Source organism: Lagopus leucura, unplaced genomic scaffold (assembly GCF_019238085.1).
Source record: "Lagopus leucura isolate 7727_CA_CO unplaced genomic scaffold, USGS_WTPT01 Super-Scaffold_100157, whole genome shotgun sequence".
NCBI lineage: Eukaryota > Metazoa > Chordata > Aves > Galliformes > Phasianidae > Lagopus > Lagopus leucura.
In genome coordinates, this window is record NW_024962334.1 from 11910184 (window position 1) to 11935053 (window position 24870).

General features: G+C 37.9%; 1 protein-coding gene across 3 annotated transcripts in view; it reads left to right on the forward strand.

Annotated features, from left to right (window-relative positions):
- Nucleotides 1-24870, forward strand: part of GADL1 (glutamate decarboxylase like 1) — an 86310-nt gene that overhangs the window by 24407 nt on the left and 37033 nt on the right. For all 3 annotated transcript variants that reach the window (XM_042888535.1, XM_042888533.1, XM_042888534.1), the window contains 7 exons: nucleotides 3117-3196; nucleotides 3310-3364; nucleotides 6975-7091; nucleotides 13168-13232; nucleotides 13495-13576; nucleotides 19744-19943; nucleotides 24532-24583. In XM_042888535.1, coding sequence (XP_042744469.1) covers nucleotides 3117-3196; nucleotides 3310-3364; nucleotides 6975-7091; nucleotides 13168-13232; nucleotides 13495-13576; nucleotides 19744-19943; nucleotides 24532-24583 — 651 coding nt within the window. The remainder of the gene's footprint in view (nucleotides 1-3116; nucleotides 3197-3309; nucleotides 3365-6974; nucleotides 7092-13167; nucleotides 13233-13494; nucleotides 13577-19743; nucleotides 19944-24531; nucleotides 24584-24870) is intronic.

The following is a 24870-nucleotide window of genomic DNA, read 5'->3' on the forward strand; positions in this document are numbered from 1 at the left end:
CACAGTGTTGCCCCCTGTTGAAATTACATCAGACAAAAATGAGTAATAAGCCAATCTCATAATAATGTAATTGCTTTATGCAATCATGTTTGTAGGAAACTCTTCAAAATCAAGAGAAGACATTTATCTTCTCTTTTAATGAGCGCATGGGGAAAGTAAATTATCTTTGCAAATCTTATTCGAAAAAGAAAACTAACTGTCTAGCTGTAGTTAACACAGTACAGCATCACATCTTAAATGTACTGTTTTGGTTTGATCTTGTGCTTTTTGGCATTCATTTCTCACTCCTAATGATTACAGAGTTAACATGTCCAATCAAAACTACAAAAGACAAGGCAAAAGTAATCTCAACTTTTGGTATTAAAAATTATTACTTGATATCTTATATGTAGTATAGATACAAATAATGTTTTATCTGAGTATTGCTTTCTCCTTATTGAAAGGACACTATGAACAAATGAACTATTTGATATTGTTGTGACCAGAGCTGCTAATGTTCTCTGTTTTCTTCTTAAAAGAATGTGGTGTGATTTAGGTTTATGTAATGATGGTGAAAAAAATGAAGTTCATGTATGTTTTCTAGCAATATAACTGAAAGGTTACTTTGAAGAAAAGAAAGCACATTTCAAGGCAGTGTTGTAATATACAGTCACTTTTCTGTCCTACTGTAGACTTATCAAATTTTATCAGGTCTTCAGTAGGACAGAAGGAGGAACAGAAGTTCTTGTAAAGGCGAGAAATAATACACCTGGCAGCCTGTTATGTTTTAGTGTCCTCTCTATTCTTCCCTCTCCTTTTGCTCTTTAGTATAATCTCTCAAGGGCTCAAGTCTCCTATCTTTCTCTCATTCTTGTATACCAGTTTTAATAATAAATTATTTAGTCAGGAGTACTTTACTAATACAGTCATTTTGTAATTCTACAGCTTTCCAAATCTGAGACTGTATTATTTCTAGTGGTTCATACCTTTCATTTGACCCTAATGGACAGAAATCAGTGATAGAGACCTTATTTTCAACAATTTGCTAAATAGCTTAAAGCATCTCCAAATTTCCACTGATCAACACATAGCCACTCTACAATCATTATTACCATTATTGATGCCATGTAAGACTAATTATCTACCTATGTATCTTGCAATTTTTGTGGAGTTGAAATGAACGTGTCCTAAAGGTTTTGTGAATGTGTCACGTTACAAAAGTAAGCATTCTTAGAACTAACTGATACTATCAGGTAGTATTTTTGTATGCCTTTAAAAAGTGTGCAATGGTGAGGAGAAAAGCTTTTTGTCAAAATGAAAAAGAGCCCTTTGAGATGATCCATCTCATCAAAATAAGCGTGACAGGCTTTAATATCCTTAATATATTCATACCCACACATTAAAATGTTGTACATTTTTCATAATTATGTTCTGCAGTAACTCCATTTGTGTGAACTCTCTGGAAGAAAATGGAATTAATTATCCACCTGGTTTCACCTCCTATCTGAAAAGTAACAATTCTAGACATTGTCACGGCTGCTGGAATAAGGCTTGTTTTAACTCTTCAGTAATAATGTGTAAAAAAATCCAATTTGATTTTTTTAGAAGTAATAATCCCAGACTTGGGTAGTCTTGATTCTGAGAACTGTGTAGTCCTATGAGATGCTGAATGCTCTCAAAACTTGCTCCATTGATTTGAGTGGGTAGACGTTTATCATGTTGCAGGGTGTTGAGAGTTTGAGATCTCAGAACAAGTTCAGATTAAGGTTATTGTGTCTTGAATTCCCGGGCTACTCTTGAAAATGGGTTAAGCTGTGTGATATGAGTGTGCTCTTATTTTGGAATGATACAAAAAGCTGTTACACTGAAGAATGGTATCCCTATAGAGCTGCTTCCACTTTATTAAGTTGAACATTGGAAATGCAGGAAGCTAAAAGATCTTGAATATTTAACAGAAAAAAAGAGTGGACAGTCTACAGAGTGGACTGTGAGCTCAAATGTCCTTCTCATCTGAGTAATTTTATCATTCATTGATTGACTAAAAGCCCATTTCTGATATCCTTCGAGCAGGTGAAGGGGCATCTTTTACAGTCACTTTACAGGCTTCGTGCACAGATGCCCTTTATTCGGTTCAAAATGAGAAGCACGCTGTGTGTATTGGTGTTCATTTGCATTTGTTCATAGACGTCTTTTTCACAGGACGTAGCTACAATTCTTTGATAAAATACTAAAATATAGGCTGGTTCAAACTGGAACTTTTTCCGTAATCCATACTGATTTAAAGATGTCCGATGTACTAAGTGCCATCTAAAGTCTGCTTGCTTTAATAATGGCTTCCAAGATCCAAATTCATGTGGACAACCTTGGTCTAACCACCAAGATTTTCAAGGATTTGAAAGCCTTGAAAGTCCTGATTGTACAAACTCTAAAAATTTTGTTAAGTCTTGGAACTTAAACTCTGTGATCTTAAGAACAGAATTGCTGAGTCAGACCAAAAGTTGGTTTAATGTAGGTATCCTGTCTCTGACAGTGTCCAACAGCTGTTGTTTAGAGAAAGCATATAGAAAAAATGGAATTATGAAGTGGTAGAGAGACATTATCTTTGTATACATCCTGATTAAGAGTCCAGTTTCCAGGGGTGGTTCTTTTGGATATTCAGACCTATAAGCTGCCTCTGGGCTGCTGAGTTCAGTAGCTTTTAGACCTTTCTTCTTGTGAAATTGACTTTTACTCTTATTACTTTCATTCCTATTTAAACATTTTGAAACGAAGTTCACATTTCGAAAAGAAGTTAATCATTCTTTCTTAATGATTATTTTAAATTTTTCTTATTTTTATTCTAGTGTAGTATTGGCTTAAACTATTGATATGTAATGGAGCTTTTTATTTCTAAGCCAACATTTTAAACATGGTGCGCATCTATTTTGTTTGTTTTCCCTGCTCCCTGTCATAAATTGTTAAGTACAACACGTCTTTCTACTTGGCAGCTTTGTCAATTTGATTTATGTGTTAGGATATACTGTTATTATGACTGTTAGCTGGTATTAAATTTATTTCAATATCAGTGTTTCCTATGCAAAGGAATTTTTAATTGTGCTCTTTTTTAATTCTTTTTTTTATGACTCTTTCAATTACAGTGTCATTACTCCATGAAGAAGGCAGCCTCTTTCCTGGGTATTGGTACGGAGAACGTTTACTTCATCAAAACAGATGAAAGGTAAGCAAGCAAAAATCATTGCTGTGTTCTCTGAGCTTTTTGAAATGCAGTAGTGCTGTACTAACCAACTTATTTGAATGTAACTGAAAAAGTTTTAAATCTGTGTCCCTTAGAGGTAAGATGATACCTGAGGAACTGGAGAAACAAGTCCAACGGGCCAGGAAAGAGGTGAGAGGGGGAGAGAAAGCGTGAAAGAGAGAGGAGGAGCGTTTGCAGACTGTGTGCTTGTGTCTGAGTGAAAGGAAGGAAAACTATGAGTGAGTGAGATCTTAAAAATAGAGCAGTTAATGTACCAGTGTTTTTCTTACAGGTGCAATCCATTTGCCCCAAACTTGTGGGGCAAGCCAAGGCTCTCAGGTGTTACATTGTTCTGGGGAGTGAAATTCTACAGGGCTTTCACAATTAATGAAAGCCCTCAGTACAACATTACTCTGAAGTATTTAGCACGTTTCATCTAAGAGTAGGATTTCTTTTGCCCTTGATCTTTATTAAATAAAATGGATGCAGTATCTTAAAAGGGAAATGAAAATTGAAGGTTTTTCATTATGATAGCAGCTATTGTGCTAGCTTCTGCAGTGAACAAGAGTTGTAAGATATGGCTTGGTCTCTGAAACTGTCATACATGCTGCAAATTCTAATTTGTGTCCTTCTTAGTCCTGTCCTAAGAGTGCAGAGATTCCATTGTGCCTCTTTTCCCACAGACACTTTGCCAACCAGAAAGTGAAAGGGCAGCAATTGGAAGTGTATTGATGTTTTGTTTGGACAACATTAATACACATCCCCACAATCTGTAAGGTAGAGCTTACTGTAGTCATTGTAACTTCTTTTAGAGAGTTTGGAGGACCGAATATGGCTTGTAAGGCGCAGAGTATCTTCTTCTGGCATGCTTATGCCACCTCATTTCTTGCTTTAGAGCAGAAGGATTCGGATCTCAGCCCTTAGTCCATGAGCTGAGAATACTAACAAGCTAGTGTATTGTCCCTGGTGTGGATGTTGCCTACCATGAGATCCTACTTTGGGAGTTAATGTGGCTGATAGAAATGGCACAGCACTGCTATCCTGTCATGCACTGGTGTGGCCACAATTGCATTAATTAAAACCTTCCTTAGATACATCTTCTGCCAAATAACCATCTCCCCTTCGGGTTTGACACTAGACAGAATAACTAGTGATACATGGTGTCCTTAATTAGCTAGCAAACTCTTCCTTTCTTTATCCATGGAAGACAGTCTGTACTTTGCTCATTTGAGCAATCGGGAGGGGGGAGGGGGGAGGGGGGGGAGGAGGGAAGAACTGAAGTGTGGAGCAAGAGAAAGCAGGCAGACAGGAGAATGAGCTCTGTGCTCTGGAAAAACGTTTTCTTGTTGGTTTTTTTTTGTGTGTGTGATTTGGTGGTTATTTAGAAAGATCATCTGGTATTTATGTTGTTAAATAAAGAAGTCAGCCTCAATTCAGTTCTGTGCAATTTGAAAACAATGTTCTATATTAATATCTGCTCATAGGTGTGCTACCTTTGAGAAACACTCACTGTTTTGCTTGCCTTTTGATGGAAATTACAGGCATTTTGGAAATTTTTTGTTTCACCTGAGCTTCCATAACTCTATCTGTCCTTGATAAAGTACTGTTTTACAACTTTTTACAGAAGGACACTTCAGTGAATTACAGTAAATATTCTAATGACTCTTAAACAAGAGAATTTATTCATTAGTGACAAGAACACAGAATGTTCACTGGCTCTGAACAGGGAGAGTCTTAGTCCTGTTTTTAGAGAATTTAGTCAAGAACATCTATTTAACTTTATTGTGAGAATAGAAGTGTGATTCTCTTCTTCATAGAAAATTGCAATGGTAACTATAGTTTTTTGAATTTGTAATGGTCCTAAACTTGTCCCCATATTTTGTCAGGCTGCCTGCTAGCAGCTGGGCAGGCTGTGTGATTGTGATGTAGCTGTGGTTGAGGAAATTGGTAAGAGTAGTAAGAGAAACTGTTAAGTGCAGCAAATAAGTCTTAGCCTCACTTGAAAGTGTTTTGTATTTGAGCTTCAGGTTCTTTTGTAAGTTTGATGGACTTTTGTTGTAGGCTGTAGTAAGAATGAATGACCAAGAAGTGAATTACAAGCTGGTAATTCTTTGTGTGTGGGATTAATTTTAATTTATTCCAATGCTACTTTTCATTGCTTTAGCAAATTGTAGGGAAACTTTAAAGTACAAATACATCATAATTATGTGCTATTCTAAGCGTTCTCTACACTGTTAAAGAATTATGGGGCCTGGAGCATGTCTCCTGTGATGAAAGGTTGAGGGAGTTGAGATTGCTTAGAGAAGAGAAGGCTCTGGGGAGACCTCGTTGCGATCTTCTTTTACTTCTTTTACAAGCAGGAGAGTGACTGACATTTTATACAGGTAGATAGTGATAGGGCAAGGGGAAATGGATTTAAACTGAAAGAGGGAAGGTTTTTGATTAGATGTTAGGAATAAATTCTACACTCAGAGGCTGGTAAGGCACTGGCACAGCTGCCCAGAGAAGCTGTGAATGCTCCATCCCTGGAGGTGTTTAAGGCCAGGTTGGATGGGTTCCTGGGCAGTCTAATCTTGTGATTGGCAGGGGGTTTAGAACTAGATGATCTTTGAGGTCCCTTCCAACCCAAGCCATTCTGTTTTTCAATGAATTATAAAACTATCAGAATGTAAATGTGAATCAAGCCTGTTTGGCTGTTGTAGATGTTTAAAAGTGGCAACACTTTAAAATAAAAAATAAAAGATGAGGAAAACAAAGATCAGATTTCAGTTAAAGTGAAGCTACATGAAAGACTTGCACTTAGAGTTTGATTTCCATCTGATGTCTGATTGCAGTGAAACTACTCTGAGTTACATCAGCACACAGATTTACGTCATTTGTGGGATTTAACTCACTGCAAGTGAACTTCAGGGATCCAAGATTATGCAAGTAACAACTTGGTGCTGCTTCTATAGCTGCACTGTCATGTTGTGAGCCAGATACTGGAATGAGCAGAGTAGTTGCTTCAGCATGAACTTACAGCTCATGAGAATGGACAGTCATTGCTGGGATTTATACCCTCAATTTCATGAAGTTATCACAGATCCCTTAAATCTTTAAACTGTCAGATTTCCAGTGGTCTCTCTGCTGTGGTTCAGTTGCCATCAACATCCCTTCCTGTTTTCTAGATAGTAAGGAACAAGAGGGTAGGACTTGGCTGTACACGGGGCACTGGGGTCAGATAGCAACAGTCAAGTTGTGCTGTATGCCAGTGCTACCTTCCCTTGGCAAAGAATGTAGGCATTGTAGGGGGAGCACAAGTGAGTCCCTGGAGGCATGAGTCATTTCCCAGCAGGGGTAGCATGCTGGCTGTACTAAAAGCTTGATTTGTGTTTGGCATAATGGTAGGAAATTGGATGGTAAAATATGGAAGATCAAGAAATGAAAATCAGTGTATAAAAAGGGATGTTAAATATCCAGAGTGCTTTCATCTTGATAAAAGTGGCATCTGTCAAAACAGTCTGAAGCTGTCTGAACCAGAGCAGTCTGCCCTGTGATGGTGTTAGCTGGAAATGCCTTTTTTTTTTTTTTCTTTTTTCTAAGAGTCAGCATTTTTATATTCAGGACCTTCTTTATGAGGCTCTCAGTGCTGGGAAACTAAAATGTAGACTGTCACATCTTTGTCCTACTTTTCATGACCTTGTTATACTTCAGCTTTCCATATATACTGAGAGAAATGAATGGTGTGAATGACAGTTTTTTGTTTTGAATCCTATTGCAGGGGTCAGCACCATTTCTTGTCTGTGCTACTGCAGGCACAACAGTACTGGGAGCATTTGATCCTCTGGATAAAATTGCTGATATCTGTGAAAAGCATCACCTCTGGCTTCATGTTGACGTGAGTTTGGACACTGTGTGCTTTTCTTTAGCATTGCTTTTTCTTTTACAATTCATATCTTTCTTTGACTGTTGATGTTTCTGTATTGTAGTAAGTTGGACTTAATTAACTTTTTTTTTCCAGAGAAAACAGACATATATATCCTTATTTGTCTCTGCTGCCTATGCTGAATGTCAGCAAATGATTTGGTTGTGTCATGCAGTTAAGACTTTCTTGTCATCGTCATGCTAGTTTCAGATGATTTTAAAATCAATTTCTTTTTCCTTCTTGCTACAACCCAAAATGCTTCAAGGATGACTATATACTAAAAGAACTACATTCCTTTGGGGAATGGACACATTAGAAAGGTGGTGCATCATTCATACAGGTTGAAATAAAGGTATTTCGGCTTCAACCAACCAGAAATTATTCTGTTTCAGTTTCAGATTTCAGTTTCCTGTACATCCCCTTAAGGTTTCCTAAATTGTTCGGAAATTTTTCTTGTCTCATTTCTTTTTATTTTTAGTTCTAGATTTTTAAAATTGATTTGTGAGCCCTTTTGGAATAATCACTGACCCTTTTTATTACTGGCATTATAAAATCAGTTCATGAACCTCTTTGGAATAATCGTTGAGACTATTCATTACCTGAAAGAGCTAGCTGCAAGTGTGTTTTTCTAAAACTAGGCTTCTTCATATTTTCTAAAACTGCATTCTTTTTGAAGTGACAATGCCATGAACTCAGAATATCTATACCAAAATCCAAGGAATGATGAGAGAATCTGGAGCAACTTAAGAAGAGATTTTTTTAGATCTGCTTTAAATTTTTCAAGTGTTTTATGTTAAGCAGTTAAAGAAAAAAAGACAGTTCATATAAAACTGTCTCAGACTTGAATTAAGTCTTGGTACGTGTGAGTCAAAAGAGTTTTCTTATTGACTTGGAGGCAAAGATAGATATAGAATTTAGTCCTAATATTTCAAGTGTCTGCAGAGCCTCTTCCTCATTTTGTGCTGGTGAGGATTACCCAGCAGGTTTTACAGCAGAAGTGAAGAATTCATGTTAGGTGCTAGTCTCTTGTGTATCTGTTCAGTCAGTGAAGAGATGGGTGTATTCCAAATCTCTGTTGGAATACTCATCTAGGAGGTGAAACTGCTGGAGGCATCTCCAGTGGCCATGGGAGAACCATGAGCACTTTCCTAATCTACTCCCTGTAGCTGGATAACTAAAGCTAGGTGTGTATACTGGGGCAATATTCTGAACTGTACTACATAGGCAGTTGCTGGTGTTCTGTAAAAAACTAAATTTTCCTTCAACTTTACCTCTCATTAAGCTAAAAGGAAAATGTCAATGAATACCTTAGTTAATTTTCTATTTTAAAAGTGACTGTCAGATGTTAACTGATTACCACAGAATAACAAATGTACAGCCATAAACTGGGTAGTTTATGGTTTTGAAGACTCATTTTTCTCTTAGGATGTGATTCATGTTGTTAACCTTTCAATGAATTCTCAGCCTTTCTTGGGAGTTCTGTCAGTATTTTGTCCATCTTTTAATTCACGCTCAGGTGAACTGTCAAGAACTGAGCGCATTGTTTCTTTATTTCTGTTTAAAGTTTGTAACTGTATGGAAATGGAATAAAGGGAAGAGACTGAAAGCTTTGTATGTAAGTGACGTAAGGCATATCTATATATACAAACATGCTATGATAAAAAGATCAAACTGTAATTTGTAAATGTGACCTTTTCTTCACTCACAGCAGTATTTGAAATAGATTTACTGGAATAATATAGAAAAAGTAGGGATCAAGCATCTGCCATTCAGAAATAGCATGTAAGAAACACAATGAAAGGTTTGATTTTATTTTTTTCTTTACTTTCAAGCAAGCCAACCTCCCTCTAGCCTTATAGTCAAGAACATTATATTAAATCTTTGAAGGTCTGCATTCCTCTGGAAGATTTATCTTCCAGTTCAATGCTTTACACATTGTGAGGTCTCATTTTTATGGCAAGTACTGCTTCTTTGTCAGTGAGTTACTGCCATAACTTTGGAGGAAAAAAAGATACAGTACCATTAAAACAATCATTTAAAAACAAAGAAAGCTTTAATTTAAGACTCTTATCACTGATGAGAATCAGGATTATCTACCACAAATGATCTCAAGAACTGTCTGTGCAGTTTTATTCCATGAAATGTCAGTGGCATTATTTCCAGATTTACGCTGTTTTATCTCATTTCAGAATATCTTCTGATACAAAAAATTGATATATTTGCCTCAGGGAGACTCTTCTCATTAAATATGAAATGATAAAGTTCATGATCCTAAGAAAGGGCAAAAGGAGAAAATCAACATAAAATCAGCAGGCTTCAGGAAGATAAATTTTAGTAAAGTCAAAAACAGTAGGTGAGTTCTTTCATGGATACAGACCTGAAAAGGAGGTTAAGAAAAACTTTTTGAAAATATCAATAAGCCCAAACTCTCAGCAGTCAATCAACAGCCAATGCAGAGACGGTATTCTGTACGCATTGCAGCATTCATACAATGGTCATGGCAATAATCTATAATACATCTATGAGGTCATTCTTTATTAGTTATTTGATGTCATCAATATGCACTCAAGCTTGAGCACTTTTGTATGTCCTGTATTGTGTACGTATATAGCTTTAAACACAGGGGTGTTACCTCCCTGCTGGTCCTTTACAGTTTTTCCCATGGCTAACCAGAGCAGAAATGCTGTTTTAACCTATTATCCATGCTTAGGTAGTTAGTTTAATCACATTGCAAACACCCAGTGACTTCCATTGTTTGCTGTGATTTCTTACCTATGAAAGAATCATTTTCTCATTGCATGGGACACAGCTGATCTTCATGTGTTCTGTATTATTCTCAGCTGGATTTAAAGAAACCAAATGTGCCCATCTAGGTTGGTCAGTGTACCTTCCTTCTCTAGCCTCATGCATGGAGAAGAAGCTGCTAACTTTAGTGTATATTAGCAATAACTCATGGAAATTATCATAAGAAGGCCAGAGAAATGCTACAAAACTGCAACTGTGGTAGTGAATGAAAGTCTGGCTGGAAAATCATATTCAGAGAGCAGCCATCAGTGATTCACTGCTGAAGTGGAAGGATATTTTGAGTGAACTTCAGGAAATATATATCCTAGGTTATGTTACCCATTATTTTTATTAATAACTTAGATGAAAAAGAGTCCACTAGCTAAAAATGAAGATAACATAAAACTACAAGAGGCAGTGGGAGGACAGGATTAGAAATTTGAGATCTTGACAGCTGGGAGAAGAAAGTGGAAAAACTAGGTTACAGTTCAATAACGTTATTGCTCTAGGTTTAAGCTGAAATAATCAGCTGCACATAGAGCTTGGAAATGTTGGCTAGATAGCAGATCTCCAGAAAAAGATACGATGTTTGCAGTGCATCACAGATTAGCAGCTTTAAGCTTTTGCGGATAGGGATAAATATCTTGACAGCTTCTTTGAATAAAAATACATAAAATAATCCTTTCTGCTTGGTGCTCCACCTGCTATATCCACCAGCTACATTTCAAGAAGGGCTTGTTACGAGCTACTGGTCATATGTTGTTTTACAAATAAGTCATTCTTCAGCCAATCCTATGCACACAATTATTTGCCATAACTGGGCACTGCACTGCACCTTCCCCATGTCCTGGTTTCAGGCAGTACCAATCACACGCTGCTGTGTGGTTGCTGTGAGCAGTAGGTGTGTGCTTGGGGCTGGGCTGGGCCGCTCAGTGCTCAGAGCCACCACCATGATGGCACAGGGTAGGTGATGGCCATAGGGTGGGCTTGGCCAGGCCTCTTGCAACTTTCAGGTTGCGGGTTGGACATGGCTGAGCTGCTGCAAGGAGGAAAAGAAGACCATGTGTTTCCCATGGTCACTATAGATAGCAGAGGTAACAGTGTTTAGGACCGACATTTCATTCTGTAGGTTTTTGATGGTTAAACACAAATCAGGTGGCAAAGTCTTGCAAGCTCCATTACTCTTTAAAAACAGGCAAAGCCAGTGATTCTCAATCTTCATAGGTGCTTTCTTGTTCCTGGCCTTGTATCCCTAAGCACTTCATCTGTGAACTGGGCAAATAAACATGAAGCACAAATTTACCTAATGGTACTGTGGCTCCAGGACACATTGAAAGGTGATGGAGATGCACAGCCCTGCAGTGCTATTGTACCTGTATGGAAACTGTTGAGTCAGAGCCTGAAGCACTGATTGACCACCTGAGGCAAGCACTGAGTCAGCCATGGAGCACAGGTGAAGGCGATTCAGCTGTGTGATGGAAGGGGTGGAGCCTGGCTGCACTTCTAGACTCCATTTAAAGGCTGACTCGAGGGGGGAAGGGTTTCTTTCTGCAGATCCCTCCTTTTGGAGTTTTCTACTGTGAGCCTAGGACGTGTGTGAGCATTTCATTTTTGATTGTCTCTTTCCACCATGATAATCTTTCTAATTATGAACCTGTAAGATGCCATTCTAACTACACCTCTGTTCTACCTGTACATTTGTTAATTGTACATACTTCTTATCCAGATCTTTAGAAGCAGTTTTTAAAATGAGGGCAGATGGAAGTGCCAACAGTGTTGCTTAGGCAGCAGTTGTTAATGTCTCTCTGCACTTTATCTTTCATTTTGCCACTGTTCACAAGCTGGGTGTGTTCACTGCTTATTAATCTATACAAATGTTGAATGTTTGGCGGAAGTGAGATGGCTGATCCTGTCTCTGGAGGTAGGGCACAGTGGGACGAGCTCTTGTGAGCTTTTCTAGTTCTGTTTTATAGGACAGCTTGAAAGTGCCAACTTTTTCAAATACTTTGGTTGCAAATTTTTAAAAGAATTATTGTATGTTATTCTGTTGATTATGAATTGTGAAAATTGGGGAATAATTTCATGGCTTTTCTGGCTTTTTTTTTTTTTTTTTTTTTTTTAAACAAGAAGAGCAAAATTTGTCAGTAAATAGGAAGATCATCTTGTCTGGGGTAACCCAGTTTTACATCATGGTTCTGCTATAAGCATAATGTGGAGTTAGTTGAGACAAACAATTTTCTCTCTTATACTGTGGAATATAGATAGAACAGCAGCCCTATTCTCAGCAAGAATATTGTGAGCATGGCAGCTTAAAATATGATGTGGTGTTTGTGTACCGCATTAATGAGAACTAATGATATGCATGTATTAGGACAGGTTATTAACTGTTCATTTCCCTTGCGAGTCTTTATTGTGCTTGCTTCCTAAAGACAGCAGATCTTACTCCTAATGCATAGCATGTGAAGCTAACGATTCATTGATTAGCTTTCACAGCTGTTTTTCTCAAGCAATAAAGAAAAACCCAAGCAAAGATACAAGAAGCACATGCACCCCCAAAACTACCCAAAGCCAAGCAAGCATGAGTTTACCATACTTAAATCAAGAATCTTCACAGTGGTGATTTTTTTCTTCTTCATTAACCCAAAATATGTGTGTTTTTGTTGGGCTTTTTTTTTTTTTTTTTTTTTCCAATAAGCTGAATCTGGATGTTTTGTGGACTGATGCCTTCTCTGCATCTCTGAGGAGTGTTGCTTATTTCACAGGAACCTATATGTGGATTCTTTTTTCATAAATGCTGATAATTCTTTTTTCAAGCTTAGTATAATTTCTCAAATACAGTATGTGTCCCTAGATAAATGTTGTTTGAGAACTGGAGATATACTGCAGCTGGTGGGTGATATCTGGTACTTTCAGATTCACAGAGGAGAGTCACCTTCCTTAACTTGAAGTATCCAAAAGTTGAGTGTGATATATGCTTGTTTAGGCTCCTTCTGGAGTGCATGGAGAGAGACATGTGCAAAAGATGTCACTCAAAGATAGGCATCTGGAATAGATAAGAGGATATAAGAGTTTCAGTGGAGAGCTACTCACTACAGAGAATGCCTCACTGATGCTTAGACCACACTCCTGGTACTTAGATGACCTGAGATTTAAAAATTTAAAATGTGGTAAAACATGGCAACTAGTAACTAAATGAAGCATTATCAGAGAGCACTAAATATTTTATAAAAATAACATTGCCTTGGCTCTGTAAATTTTCCAACAGGCTTCTTGGGGCGGCTCAGCTTTGATATCAAGAAAGCATCGCAGACTTCTTCATGGTATTCAAAGGTAAGGCAGTTTTAGTTCATGGTCACTCTTATCAGGGACTGAGATGGACAAATGTGGCCTAATGGCCCCTACGAAAGCTGTGTTTTCCAAAATATGTACTATTATTACTTATGGGGGGGGGGGGGGGGGGAGAGTGAGTGGGGGTAGAAGGAAAATCTGATTTATCTACTTGGAATGCATTTAAGCAGTTTTGACTCGAGTATCAATGATTATAGGTGCAATTTCTGTGCCTTCTTACCTTTCTCCCTTTGTGAATTTGTAGGGCAGATTCTGTTGCCTGGAATCCCCACAAAATGCTGTTGGCAGGAATTCAGTGCTGTGCTCTTCTGGTGAAAGACAACTCTGTAAGTCTTTCCATCTTTTTTTTTCTCTTTCTCCTTTTTAAATGTAGTAGAATGTCATTGCTGTAATGTAGAAGTGGAGATAAGAAGAAAACAATTGTTAGCCAACTTTACTATACTGCAGTACAAAGGCTGAATGATGTTAACTGATACTATTTTCCATTTCACTAAATTAATAAAAATTAAGAGAGCAGGACCAAACAGATACAAGTCACTGTACACATCACTGGTCAAACTTTGCAGCTGGTGCCCTTCCTAGTTAGCTTCTGTATATGATTTACATTCAGAATTGAGTATTTTGTTGGCTGGGTCTGCAGTGCTTAAACACCAAGTCAAAGTCTTTAGAATAGCCATAGCCATTGGGTCTGCAGTAGTACTGTGTCATTGTTTAAAGAGTGCCATCTACACAGAACTACTCTTTGCATCTTCTTACGTGGGTTCACCAGAGTGAGAAAGTAGAAGGATAGTTGTGGGAGTTACATTCGATTAAAGATGCTGAGCCTTGTTTTCTCAAATCTACCTGTTTTTCCTCTTCAGCACTAGGGTAATTTAGGCTTTCTAAAAACTATGAGTAGTTAAAAGATCTAGCAAGCAAACAAAGCTCTGATGACAAGTGTTGCAAAAAAATGACTTGAGTCTGCAATGTGATGAGTCTTTATGGAATTCTTCTATCTCAATAAAGAAAACAGTAAATGGTTATTTAAAGTACCACTACAAATTCAGCCCTGCAAAAGCTTATGTACATTGTTACCATGAGAGTTTTAGCTTGTGCCTGGCTTTATCAATGACTGAACATCATGAGGATATGAAGTCCCTGAGGTTTACATAGCTGTTTTGTGGTCGTGGTCTGTAAATTAGTTTTAAAAGTTCCTGTCAAAACAGCTGATGGTTTCTATTCAGCTGTGAGTTATCTGTCCATGTAACTGATTACTAACTCTTGGTAGTAAGAACAGATGAGGTCTAAAGGGCACGGATACTAATCAGTGCTCTCTTGGAGCAGTTAATTCCAAGTTGTGGGCAAGACATGATAGAAGAACAAGACGTAATTCCTCGTTTCCTTAGGCTGGGGTCTGTGGAATTAAAGGGGATAGGTTCCAGGACTATCTGTCAGTCACTTTATCTTTATTCCAGACTGAAAAAGCAGCATAATAGAGTTATTGACTAAGGTTAATGTAGTCTCTAAGTTGCAGGCTTTGGAAGAACTCAGCACTGTATTTTTAACTAATTAGGCCCAATATATAGATAGATGTAGCCTCAGGTAATGATTACACTACTTAGGCTGCATACTGGAAACTTCTCTGGAAGAGAGAGGAAAGAAATGGAGAGGAATGAAATATTTTATCAGTGTTGGCATTTAGAGTCTCTTTATAAACGCTGTTCCAACTCCAGGACTTTGATAGCCTTTGTATTCTTGCGTAGAGTGTAATATCTGCTAGAGCACTCCTATTCAACTTCTAAATCACAGCTATGCAGTGTTGTGTCAGAAGTTCTTGTAGAGATCAATCCTAGGCAGTTGAGAGGTGAAATAACAAAAGTGTTACTGATCATACAATCAGATTCTGTAGTACAATGTGGCGTGGTCCAGAAAGTGGAAAGGAGGGTCTTACATTGTGTTTAACTCCTTGAAAAGTGGCATTTAAGCATTTTGTATATGAAGCAGTGTAAACCTTGTATGCAAACATGAGTGTGTGCTAATTTGGGGTGCTTTCTTATCAGTCACTAAGGAAAATGAAATGCATGTTTAAGACACTTCACCAGAAGGACCTTGCTTCACTTTGATCCCCTCTATACCAGATCCAGAGCAGGGAGTTGGATCCAGTCTCTTTTTTTTTTTTACCATTAAAAATACTGTTCGCACACTGGTATGAATAGGGAAGGATGTGTTTTCAGTTCTTATTTTGAATCGTTTTCTACTGCTCCTTAATTACTTATGTCTGTTGTCACAGATGAAGTCAACATGTAAATATGAACGTAATCCCCTCGCTCTATGAGTAGGATGCTGAGGTGGGAGCTGGAGGAGTTTAGCACAGATCGCTCTGTTAGTAAATGTTCAAGTAGCCTCAAGAGGTTAGTTTCTGAAATGATGAATTCTTCAGGAAGTTGGACCAGAAAAATGTTAAGCACTGACATTAACTGCTGCTGTTGTATCAAGCCTTAGCTCCCTTTTGAAAGCTTCATTAAGGAAGTTTTGTAGGCTTGACTGTTCATTTGATTAAAGGTGCGTTTGGAAACTGAAGATAATATTAGCATTGGAGTTGGGTGATTTTAAGTGGACAAAATAAAGCCTTTCAGGTCTTTTTCTTTTTTAATGTAAAGACCAGGCTTGGTATTTTACTTTGTTTCAACGGATGATCATCACGATCTTGAGAGAGAATGATCTGATAGAGTAGTAACATCCTGTTTTCCTACTAGCAGCAGCAATAGTGACTGGTTTGGTTGTATTATTATACTGGATTATTATTATCACTATCATGTTTTTTCTTTTTTGCCCCATAGCATCAGTGAAGCTATGTACTTTAGCAGTGCTGATAATCTGAAGACATTGCAGCTAGATTTTTAGAATGAAATGCTGTATTTACATTCCTGTACAGACTTTTTAAAAACAATCTGCAGGGAAATGTTGAGTAAGGAAATCTTCCAGCCTTCATGAAGCAAAGTTGGAGTGGTTTCCAAAGAAGACAGATTAAAAAAAGAAAGAAATACATGTTTGACTTGATTAGAAGAAAGAAGCCCTTTCATCAAGGGGAAAGAGAGATTGGTTAGTACTCTGAAAGGGATCAGATCAATGACAATAATTTCTCAGTGCTTAAATCACTCAAGAAATGCACAGCTATCACTTCTTCACTGCCATAACCTGAATAACTTTCATCACTTTTGTGACAAGATATACTTCCTCAGAACAGACTTGTATTGCTCTGATATGAATTGCAATGATTGTTTAAACACGGAGCTAGAGGGACTGATACTCTGAAAAATTTAGTGAGTGTACTTTGTTCTTGTATGTTTTTAAAATGCTATGAATCAGCCTGAGGTTGTGCAATAATCCCTTAAAACCTCACAGTTACTCCAAATAAAGTCCTTCAGGTCTTTGGATCCTTGCTGTAATCTATATAAATATGATTATTATCATGTATATAGATAACTTATATTTATCACAAATACCAAAGTTCTGTGACTCTTCAGATCTAGGTTAGATAATTAGTCATCCATTCTGGGGAATGAACAGAATTTTCACTTATTGCTTAAAAATAAAATCTAAAAGAATGTAGCTAACGAAGTCCCAGTTTAGCACAGAATGTTATTGATTCTGCTAGACATACCTACAGTGTAATCTCTTCCACATAATTAGCAGTGTCACAAAGATATCTAATTCACTGATTTTTTTGTTATATTTTTTTTCTGGAGCAGCTGCAGGAAGCACTCTGTTTCCCACGATTTCTATTTGGGGTTGATGCTGCTGAGAGCTCGTTCTTACCTCTTGAAGTGAATTACAGGGGTGGCCTTTTGTAGTGCACTGCTTTTGATAATTTTCAAATACGCCACTCAAAAGATTGTCCTTCTTGCTTTAGATGAATGAAATCAGGAAGATATTTGTCTTGGGAGAAAAAGCTATTCATGTTGTATTAATAAAATTCAAATTTACTTATTACTGGCAATGGAAATGGAAAGATATCAGAAGATGTGCAGTAGATAAGTGTGTTCAATGAGGGAAAAGATGTTTTGAATTATGTACTGTAAGGAACTGGATTGGGTATGTATTGGTTTTGATATCAATAACTATTTATTTATTTGCAGTTAATTACAACATATAACAACAGTCTAGACTTGATCAAAACCAAGAACTCTTAGCAACTTACTTGTGGAGTAGGGCTTTTATGAAAGTACACTTCCTTTTTCTGAAACTTTTAACAGCCTCAGTATAAGATAGAGCACTACAATTAGTTCTGATCAAAGGGTAGAAACAGATAAAAGATGCTGAAGGAAGGAAGAATCTCAAACTTGCAAATAAGTCAGTTCTAATGAAATGTTTGAGATTCTTCTGAGCTAACGTAGCAACTCAGTTGCTGTGTGGACAGTCATAGATGTCATCTTGCAAATGGCAGCGTTGAGTTAGAAGGCATACATTTTCTTTCAGTTCTTCTATACTTTTCCTTCATTTGACTGGGAAAACAGAGATAACATTTAATGTGCACAGCATGTTTGAGCTTTTTTACTTTTGCATCAACAGTGATCACAGAGTAACTGCTTTCTTGAGCAGGAAATTTGTCTTGGATTTTTTTTTTTTTTTTTTTTGCTTCCTTCTGTCCTGTACCCTACCCTGTAGCTTTTCCCTTACTCTTCCACCTTGCTTCTTGCATTGGTCTGGCATACTCCCTTTCCCTTCCACAAGACATTAATTTTTGTTTTTTCTCCTATCTGATCCAGTGATATGCCAGGGATGTAACTGCTTTTCTCTGGAGAGAGCAGCAGGATTTCTTGAGTGTGTTTTATTAGTAGTAAGATAAACAGATAGAAAAAGACCATCACACCAGCATGTCCTGTCAGTTTTGGAAGCACCAGGAGAGTAGGACACTAACAGAAAGTTGAATCCCTGCAGAAGCAGTGGAGAAGAATTCTTCATGTTGTTTTTCTCTCTTTGTGATATTCAGATGGATGTGCAGGGTTTCTTTTGTTTATGTTTTCTTTAAAGTATTGACAGAGGGAATTGAAAAAGCAGGGTCAGAAGGAGACTATTCTGTATGTGCCAATTGAATATTTCCAATTTTCATATATTTTTGGAGTTCTCTATCTTGAATCTTTTTTCTTTTTTTTACTACTACTAAAGTTACCAGCAGTATATTGCAAATAAATTAAGAACTACCTCCTTCTTTAAAAGTGATGTCAGCTACCACCATTTGGAATTCAGACTTGCAGCCAACACAGAGAAATGGCTGAAGTTGGTTCAGTTGGTTCAAACTGAGGGGTGGTGGTCAATTAAAAAATGAATTATGGTGTTCACTAGATAGCGTAGCATCTTTTGCCATGTTGTGCCCTTGTTGTTTATTGTTCTCTGTTGTATGGAGGATTTCTAGTTCTCTTACATAGACATCTGAATTTCAGTCATATGCTATAGCCATGTTTTTAACCTCACCTGAATTTCTATTCTAGTATTATTTTAGAGATGTTTCTGTTCACCCACATGTAATATCCCTGACAAATCTATGACCCTGCCTGTCTCCTGGGCTTATTGGAGGGCCATTGTCACCTCTGACCTTTTAACTTCCCTTCTAGGGAAGCTAGCTCTTCTCTCTACTTTTCTTTCTTCAGTCAATGGCTACTCCTTTGTCTCTTTTCCTCCCCCTCACCTTTAAACCTAAAATAGCCTCTTTGCTTTCTTGGCTTTGTTCTTTGCTGGAACATGTCATGGTACTCATTTTTTTGTCTGTTTTCTGCTGGTCATCTCTGCCTAGACAGCTTTTTAGAATTTGGGGGACTGTTGGAGACTGCTGACTAAAAATAATTTCATTAGTAATCCTTAATCAAGGTACACTAAAGTACTTGCTATTTTCAAATTGTCTGATCTGTGAATGGAGACAGAAATTGGCATTACACTCATCTGTCACTGGTATTTCCCCTGAATCAGTCAGATAACAAACGCTAGATACGCAGAAACCATCTACTGCTAAAAGCTAAACCTTTTGGTTTGGGGCTAAAACATTCTTCACACAACTAACTGTGCCACGTGTAAAGTTCTTTGGCCTTTAAGGAAAGAAGAAATATATTGAGCCATTTGTGAAACTGTAAGAAACTCCTCAGTCTGTTGTTTTTTTTTCTTTTTTTGACCTACAGGCTATCGCAGTGGACGCAGGCTTTTGTTTCTCTTTCTTCCCAATATGTTTATGTCTTTGGGGAGCTGTTTCTATGGTACCCACATCAGCTATTTCTTGAGATTTGAGGCAAAATTGCTCTTCAACCTGCAATGTTTTCTTGTGGTCAGCACTGACTTTAGTGGGTTCAGGCTAATCCAGCATTCTAAAGCATAACGAGTGGTGAATGGTGTCTTGCACATGCACTTTTTTTTTTTTTTTTTTTAACAGAGCGGTTGATTCAGACAAGGAAAAAGGATTTGGCTTGTGAGAATAACAAGTTTTAATACTTTCTTATCTAAACCTCTGTTGTGTTTCCAATAGGGCCTCCTGAAGAAGTGTTACTCTGCCAAGGCTGCATACCTGTTCCAGCAGGACAAGTTCTATGATGTCAGCTATGACACTGGTGACAAGTCCATTCAGTGCAGCAGACGTCCAGATGCATTCAAATTCTGGCTCATGTGGAAAGCATTGGGAACCACAGGCCTTGAGGAGAGAGTGAACAGAGCACTGGCTTTGGCTAGGTACCTCCATGTTTTTGAATAGTCTGTTTCATTGACTGTCTGAAATGCTGACAGTGCTGACACTTCTTAACTTAGAACAGACCAAACTGTTACTTTTTTCCCCCTTTTGTTTCTACATAACATGAAGAACAAATTAGTAGCAATAGCAATAATAATTAGTGTGATTAAATTTGCTAAAATATTTAATAGTAATTATTCCTTGTAAAAATAGGGATAGATTTTGGTTAGAAAAAGTGAATTCCTCTATCAATCTATGTTGTTTAACGTTTGTGATATATGATCCAGGTATAGGGTAATGCTTACCAGTGTTCCCTCCTCCTTCTAACTTGTAACTGTATGTTCTAGTATTAATGCAAAAGGAGCACCGTGTGCCAGGCTCTGAGCCATGTCTAGCAAGAAGTAAATTTGCCATTCTTTTGTTCACTTAATTCCTCATGACTAAAAAACACAGAATGCCAGTGATGTTTGTGGGGAAATTCATACAAGGATGCTGCTAATGTTAGAAAGTAGTAGAACTACATGAAGATGGAGGCAGATTTTCTTTTTGAGGTAATGCATGCTTACTTTCATAGGTTTACTGAAATTCTTAATGCTTATAGTATGTTCAGTTAGGAGCTGAAATGTCTTTCTTTTATGGTGGTTAGTTAGTGTTTATTTTTTTTTCTTTCCAATTTTACTACTTTTTTGGTCTGACAACTGGATTTCACAAGTGAAATTCATGAAATTCTGGCTGGAAGGTGTTTCTAAAGTGGTGATGTCTTGGGAATAAACTCCTGTACACCAGTTGTTTTGTCTTCTAATGGAAGAGATAATATTGAAATAACGGCCCATTAAAAACAATTCACTTAAAATACTGTGATTATTCAGAATGTGCACAGAATGAACTGTATTGAAATCTTTGCTCACTCCTGGGCTACCTATATGTATATACCTATAGTGCACTACTATAATACATCATTAGTATTTGAAGGCAGTCATCCGTATCATATTGACATTTTATTTTTAATATAAGCCACCAAGTTTAATAGAACTTAATGTTTACTGAAAATTAGAGAAATAGTGTCACTTTAACAAAGTCACTTAAAGGAGAAGTTGAAACATTCATGGCTTAAACCCAGAGTGGATTAGGAAAGAGTAAAGAGAGAATCAAAACCAGAAAAGCCCGGTTGAGCTCTGGCCTTATTCTCTCTGATTTCTTCAAAGCCACTAATTATTTTACTGATTATATGCCCTTAAAGTCTTCTGATTAGATTGCACCTTGTATTTGTTCTGAAGCATTGTACTGATCTATGTCTGTACAGAGTCTGTAATTCATTCCATTATCAGTAGTAGAATTCAGCCTTATGAAGGTCACTGGCCAAAGTCATCTGACTGAGTGCAGAGTGATTAATGACTTCTCTCAGATCAATATTTTCTTTAAATGTTAGGATTCGGCTTCGAAGCTGAGTTCAATTCTAAGGAGTGACTGGGATTTTTTGTTTCTTATTTTTCTGTTGCTTTAAGAAGAAAATTAATTTTTAGTCATTATCTGATGAAGTATATTATTTGTAGTAACTGCATTGCTATCTTGAGTTTGCATGTACATGAGCACTTTGCAGCTGAGACATCAGGTTTACTGGGCATGATGCTAGGTTTTTTAACTACCCAACAGCTGTGCAGTCTTTATCCTGATTTGTTACAGTAGATTTTACTTTGCTATTCCTAAGATAGAATTTCAGTATTTTTGAACACAGACCTGGATTAATTCTGGAATTGATACGTTGGCTGCACAACTTGAGAGCAAGATTTGTTTTCTGTGGATAGCTAGAACAGCAAAGGTTTTAAAGTAATTGCAGTCATGTATTTCTGTTGCATCAAACTTTACTTATTGGCTATTCCATTAATTTCTTGTTGGTTTAGAGGTGAATCATGTTTTCAATATAATAGATAACCTTAATATATTAGATATAACTCTACCCAACTCTGCACTTTGTTTCAGCATATTGCAGTTTTTCTGCCTTTTTCTTCTTTTAATGACACCTACTTCTAACAGACGTATGTCTGCTTTCAATGAAGATTCCCACCCCTCACTTTCCATAAGGTTTAATCATAGCAAATAGCACTTCTCTGTGCATGCCAGTCCTCACTGAGATTCAAGCCCTTCTGACTTTCTCCAAATGTGATGTGATAATAAAATTCCACTGTCAGCCATGGAAAGATGCAGAGTAAATTGCTCCACTGCCATCAGATGAATTACAGACTCTGTGCAGACTCAGACCAGCAGGGCTCATTGGCAGAGCTTTAAACTAGGTTTAAAGGGGGAGGGAAGTAATAGCAAGCTTGCCTACGATAAGATATAGGATGACAGAACTAGGTTAGAGGGACAGGGTGCTAGTGGAGGCTCTCAGCCTGCTGCCCTGAGATGTGCTGTCAACACTGCAGTGCGACTGAAATCTTATGACATTGAGTCAGGTGTAACTGAGGCAATAGAAGAAGACAAGACTAGACTCAAGGGAAATAATTCAAAGGAGTTACCTACCAAGAAATTGACAAGGCTGGTTACTCAGCTGAAGTGCCTCTACACAAATGCGCAGTAGAAAGGCTTCTACGGGTATGTCAACCAGAAAAAGAAAGTCCAAGAAGGAATGCCACCCCTCAGTGAGCAATACAGACAGGCTGGTAAAAACAGACAAGGATAGACAGAAGTACTAAACAACTTATTTCTCACAGTTGTCACAGGAAAATGTTCATTATACATCCCTCAACCAAATGGGTTGGAAGGTGGAAACTGGGGAAGCAGTGTGATCTGTCTGGCCTTTGACATCATCACACATCTTTCTCTCCAAAATGGAAAGATATGGATTTGATGTGTGGACTGTTCAGTGGGCAAGAACCGATTGCAAGATGGTACCCAAAGAATAATGGTCAGTGGCTCAATGTCTGGGTAGAGATGAGTGATGTCCACCAGGGGTCAGTATTAGAGCCATGAGCTATCCTCATGCTTGCCTTTCAGTATGCCTCGCTTCCAACCTAAGGAGTAGTGTGAACATAAACAGCAGGGTCTGAATGGTCAGGGCAGAGAACACCCAGATCCCAGGCTTCTTACAATGAAGAGAAGCATCTCAGCCATGCACAGTTCAGTGCAAGTCATAGAGCTGTGCTGCTGGGAATTGGCATTTTGTCACAGCAGTCATTTTATGGGAATGTGTGCTAAGAGGTAATAACGAGTCATATGCACAGTACTTGTTAATGATAAACAATGTGGCAAGTCCCCATGCTCAGTTTGGAAAATGTACCATCTAGAGTATTGTTCACTCTCTCCCTAGCCAATCTGTTTCTGCTGCGCCTCAGGCTTTGCAGACACAGCTGTGCTGGCAGTGTCCCTGTGAAGGCAGATTTCAGGGGTGTAAATAGGACCAGGGGGGTTATTCTGACAGTATTTTTTTCCCTCTGGTAGTGAATAAAGGAATTATTTCTGTGATGACCAGCAAGGCAGCTGCAGGCAGGAAAATACTGAATGAATGCAACAGAAAAACAGGCTTATACAAAATCTGAAGCTTGATAGTCTTCATTTCGTTGCTGTTAGAGAGCACCTTTGTATAGAAGATAAAAATATATTGACACAGCAATACTGTCTGAACTTGAGGGAGTTTCTTTGGAGTTTTCCTTGGAAAAGATTTGGGGGGGGGGGGGAACGGGACGGGACGGATGGACAGTAATGGGAGAAGCCAACCTGCTTTAGGAGGGGGTTGATCAGGGCAGCCTGATGTCATGGTTGGCAACTGTGCCCAGGGCAGAGGAGTTAGAACTTGATGATCTTTAGGGTCCCTTCACCAGAGGTTTCTTCCAACTCCTGTGATTCTGAGAAGCATTCGCTATGTCAAACTGTCCTCCTTGCCTCAAAACTCTGGACTGATATCTGCCAACATCAAAGTTGAGGTCATGTTTTTAAAAAATTGATGCTGTTTGGATCCAAATGTTTAATTTAAATTGGCCTTTCTATTAAATGCCTTCTTATTCTCTTTCTTTTTTTAAATCTATTTTAGTGCATTGTTAGAAAAGGATGTCCAGGGATTATTGTGAAGTCTCATTGAATGGAAGTGCACATTGTTATATAAAATGTGGAACAAGGACAGTAGCAGAAAACTGATGGGAACTTAAATTCTGGGTAAAACTGCAGGATAGTGGTGACAATAGTTGTAGTGCAAGGGTTGTAAAAGTAAGCAGGGAATAAGACAGCAGCACAGCATCGGCACTTGAGGAAAAGAGGTTGAGGAGTTGGTGGAAATATAAATGGAAATTTGCATCAGAAAAATTCACAGCCTGATGTAAATAGGATCAATTTGTGCCATGTGGTCCACTGAAAATCTGTGCCTGAGGACAGAATTTGGCCTCTCCTAAGTGCTCGTTGGCTTGCTGTATCCTTCATTTGTTTCTAGGAGCTGATAGTTACTATATTTTCACAGCAGGTAGAAATGAGGTTTAACTCTGTGATTTCTTCAAGGAGATTTGGGAAAGAAAAGGAGTAAAAAAAAGTGTTCAATGCCTTTTTTCTTCCCTGTATGTACTGCATTGTTCTATGTTTAAACCCCTGTGTTTTTGATTACAGATATCTTGTGGAAGAAATTAAGAAAAGAGAAGGATTTCAGCTTCTTTTGGAGGTAAGTGAAAATGGAATTGAAATAGTATTATTGTGGTTTCTTGTCTATTGTTTGGCTTTGTTCTTTTTAGCCAAATGCCACGTTACGTTTGAAGTGTGTAATTCAATAAGCTGTGATGCACAGATGTGTTCGAACACATATGTTCTGTATTCCCTACCATCAGTCTGCCCATTATCATGGCTTCTGGGCCTGTATTACCTCAGGGTGTATAAATGGAGTGCTTTTCTGTGAAAGTGAAGAGTCTGACTGGTAAAAAGGTAGTGCTTGCCAGACTTGCAGATAGGATT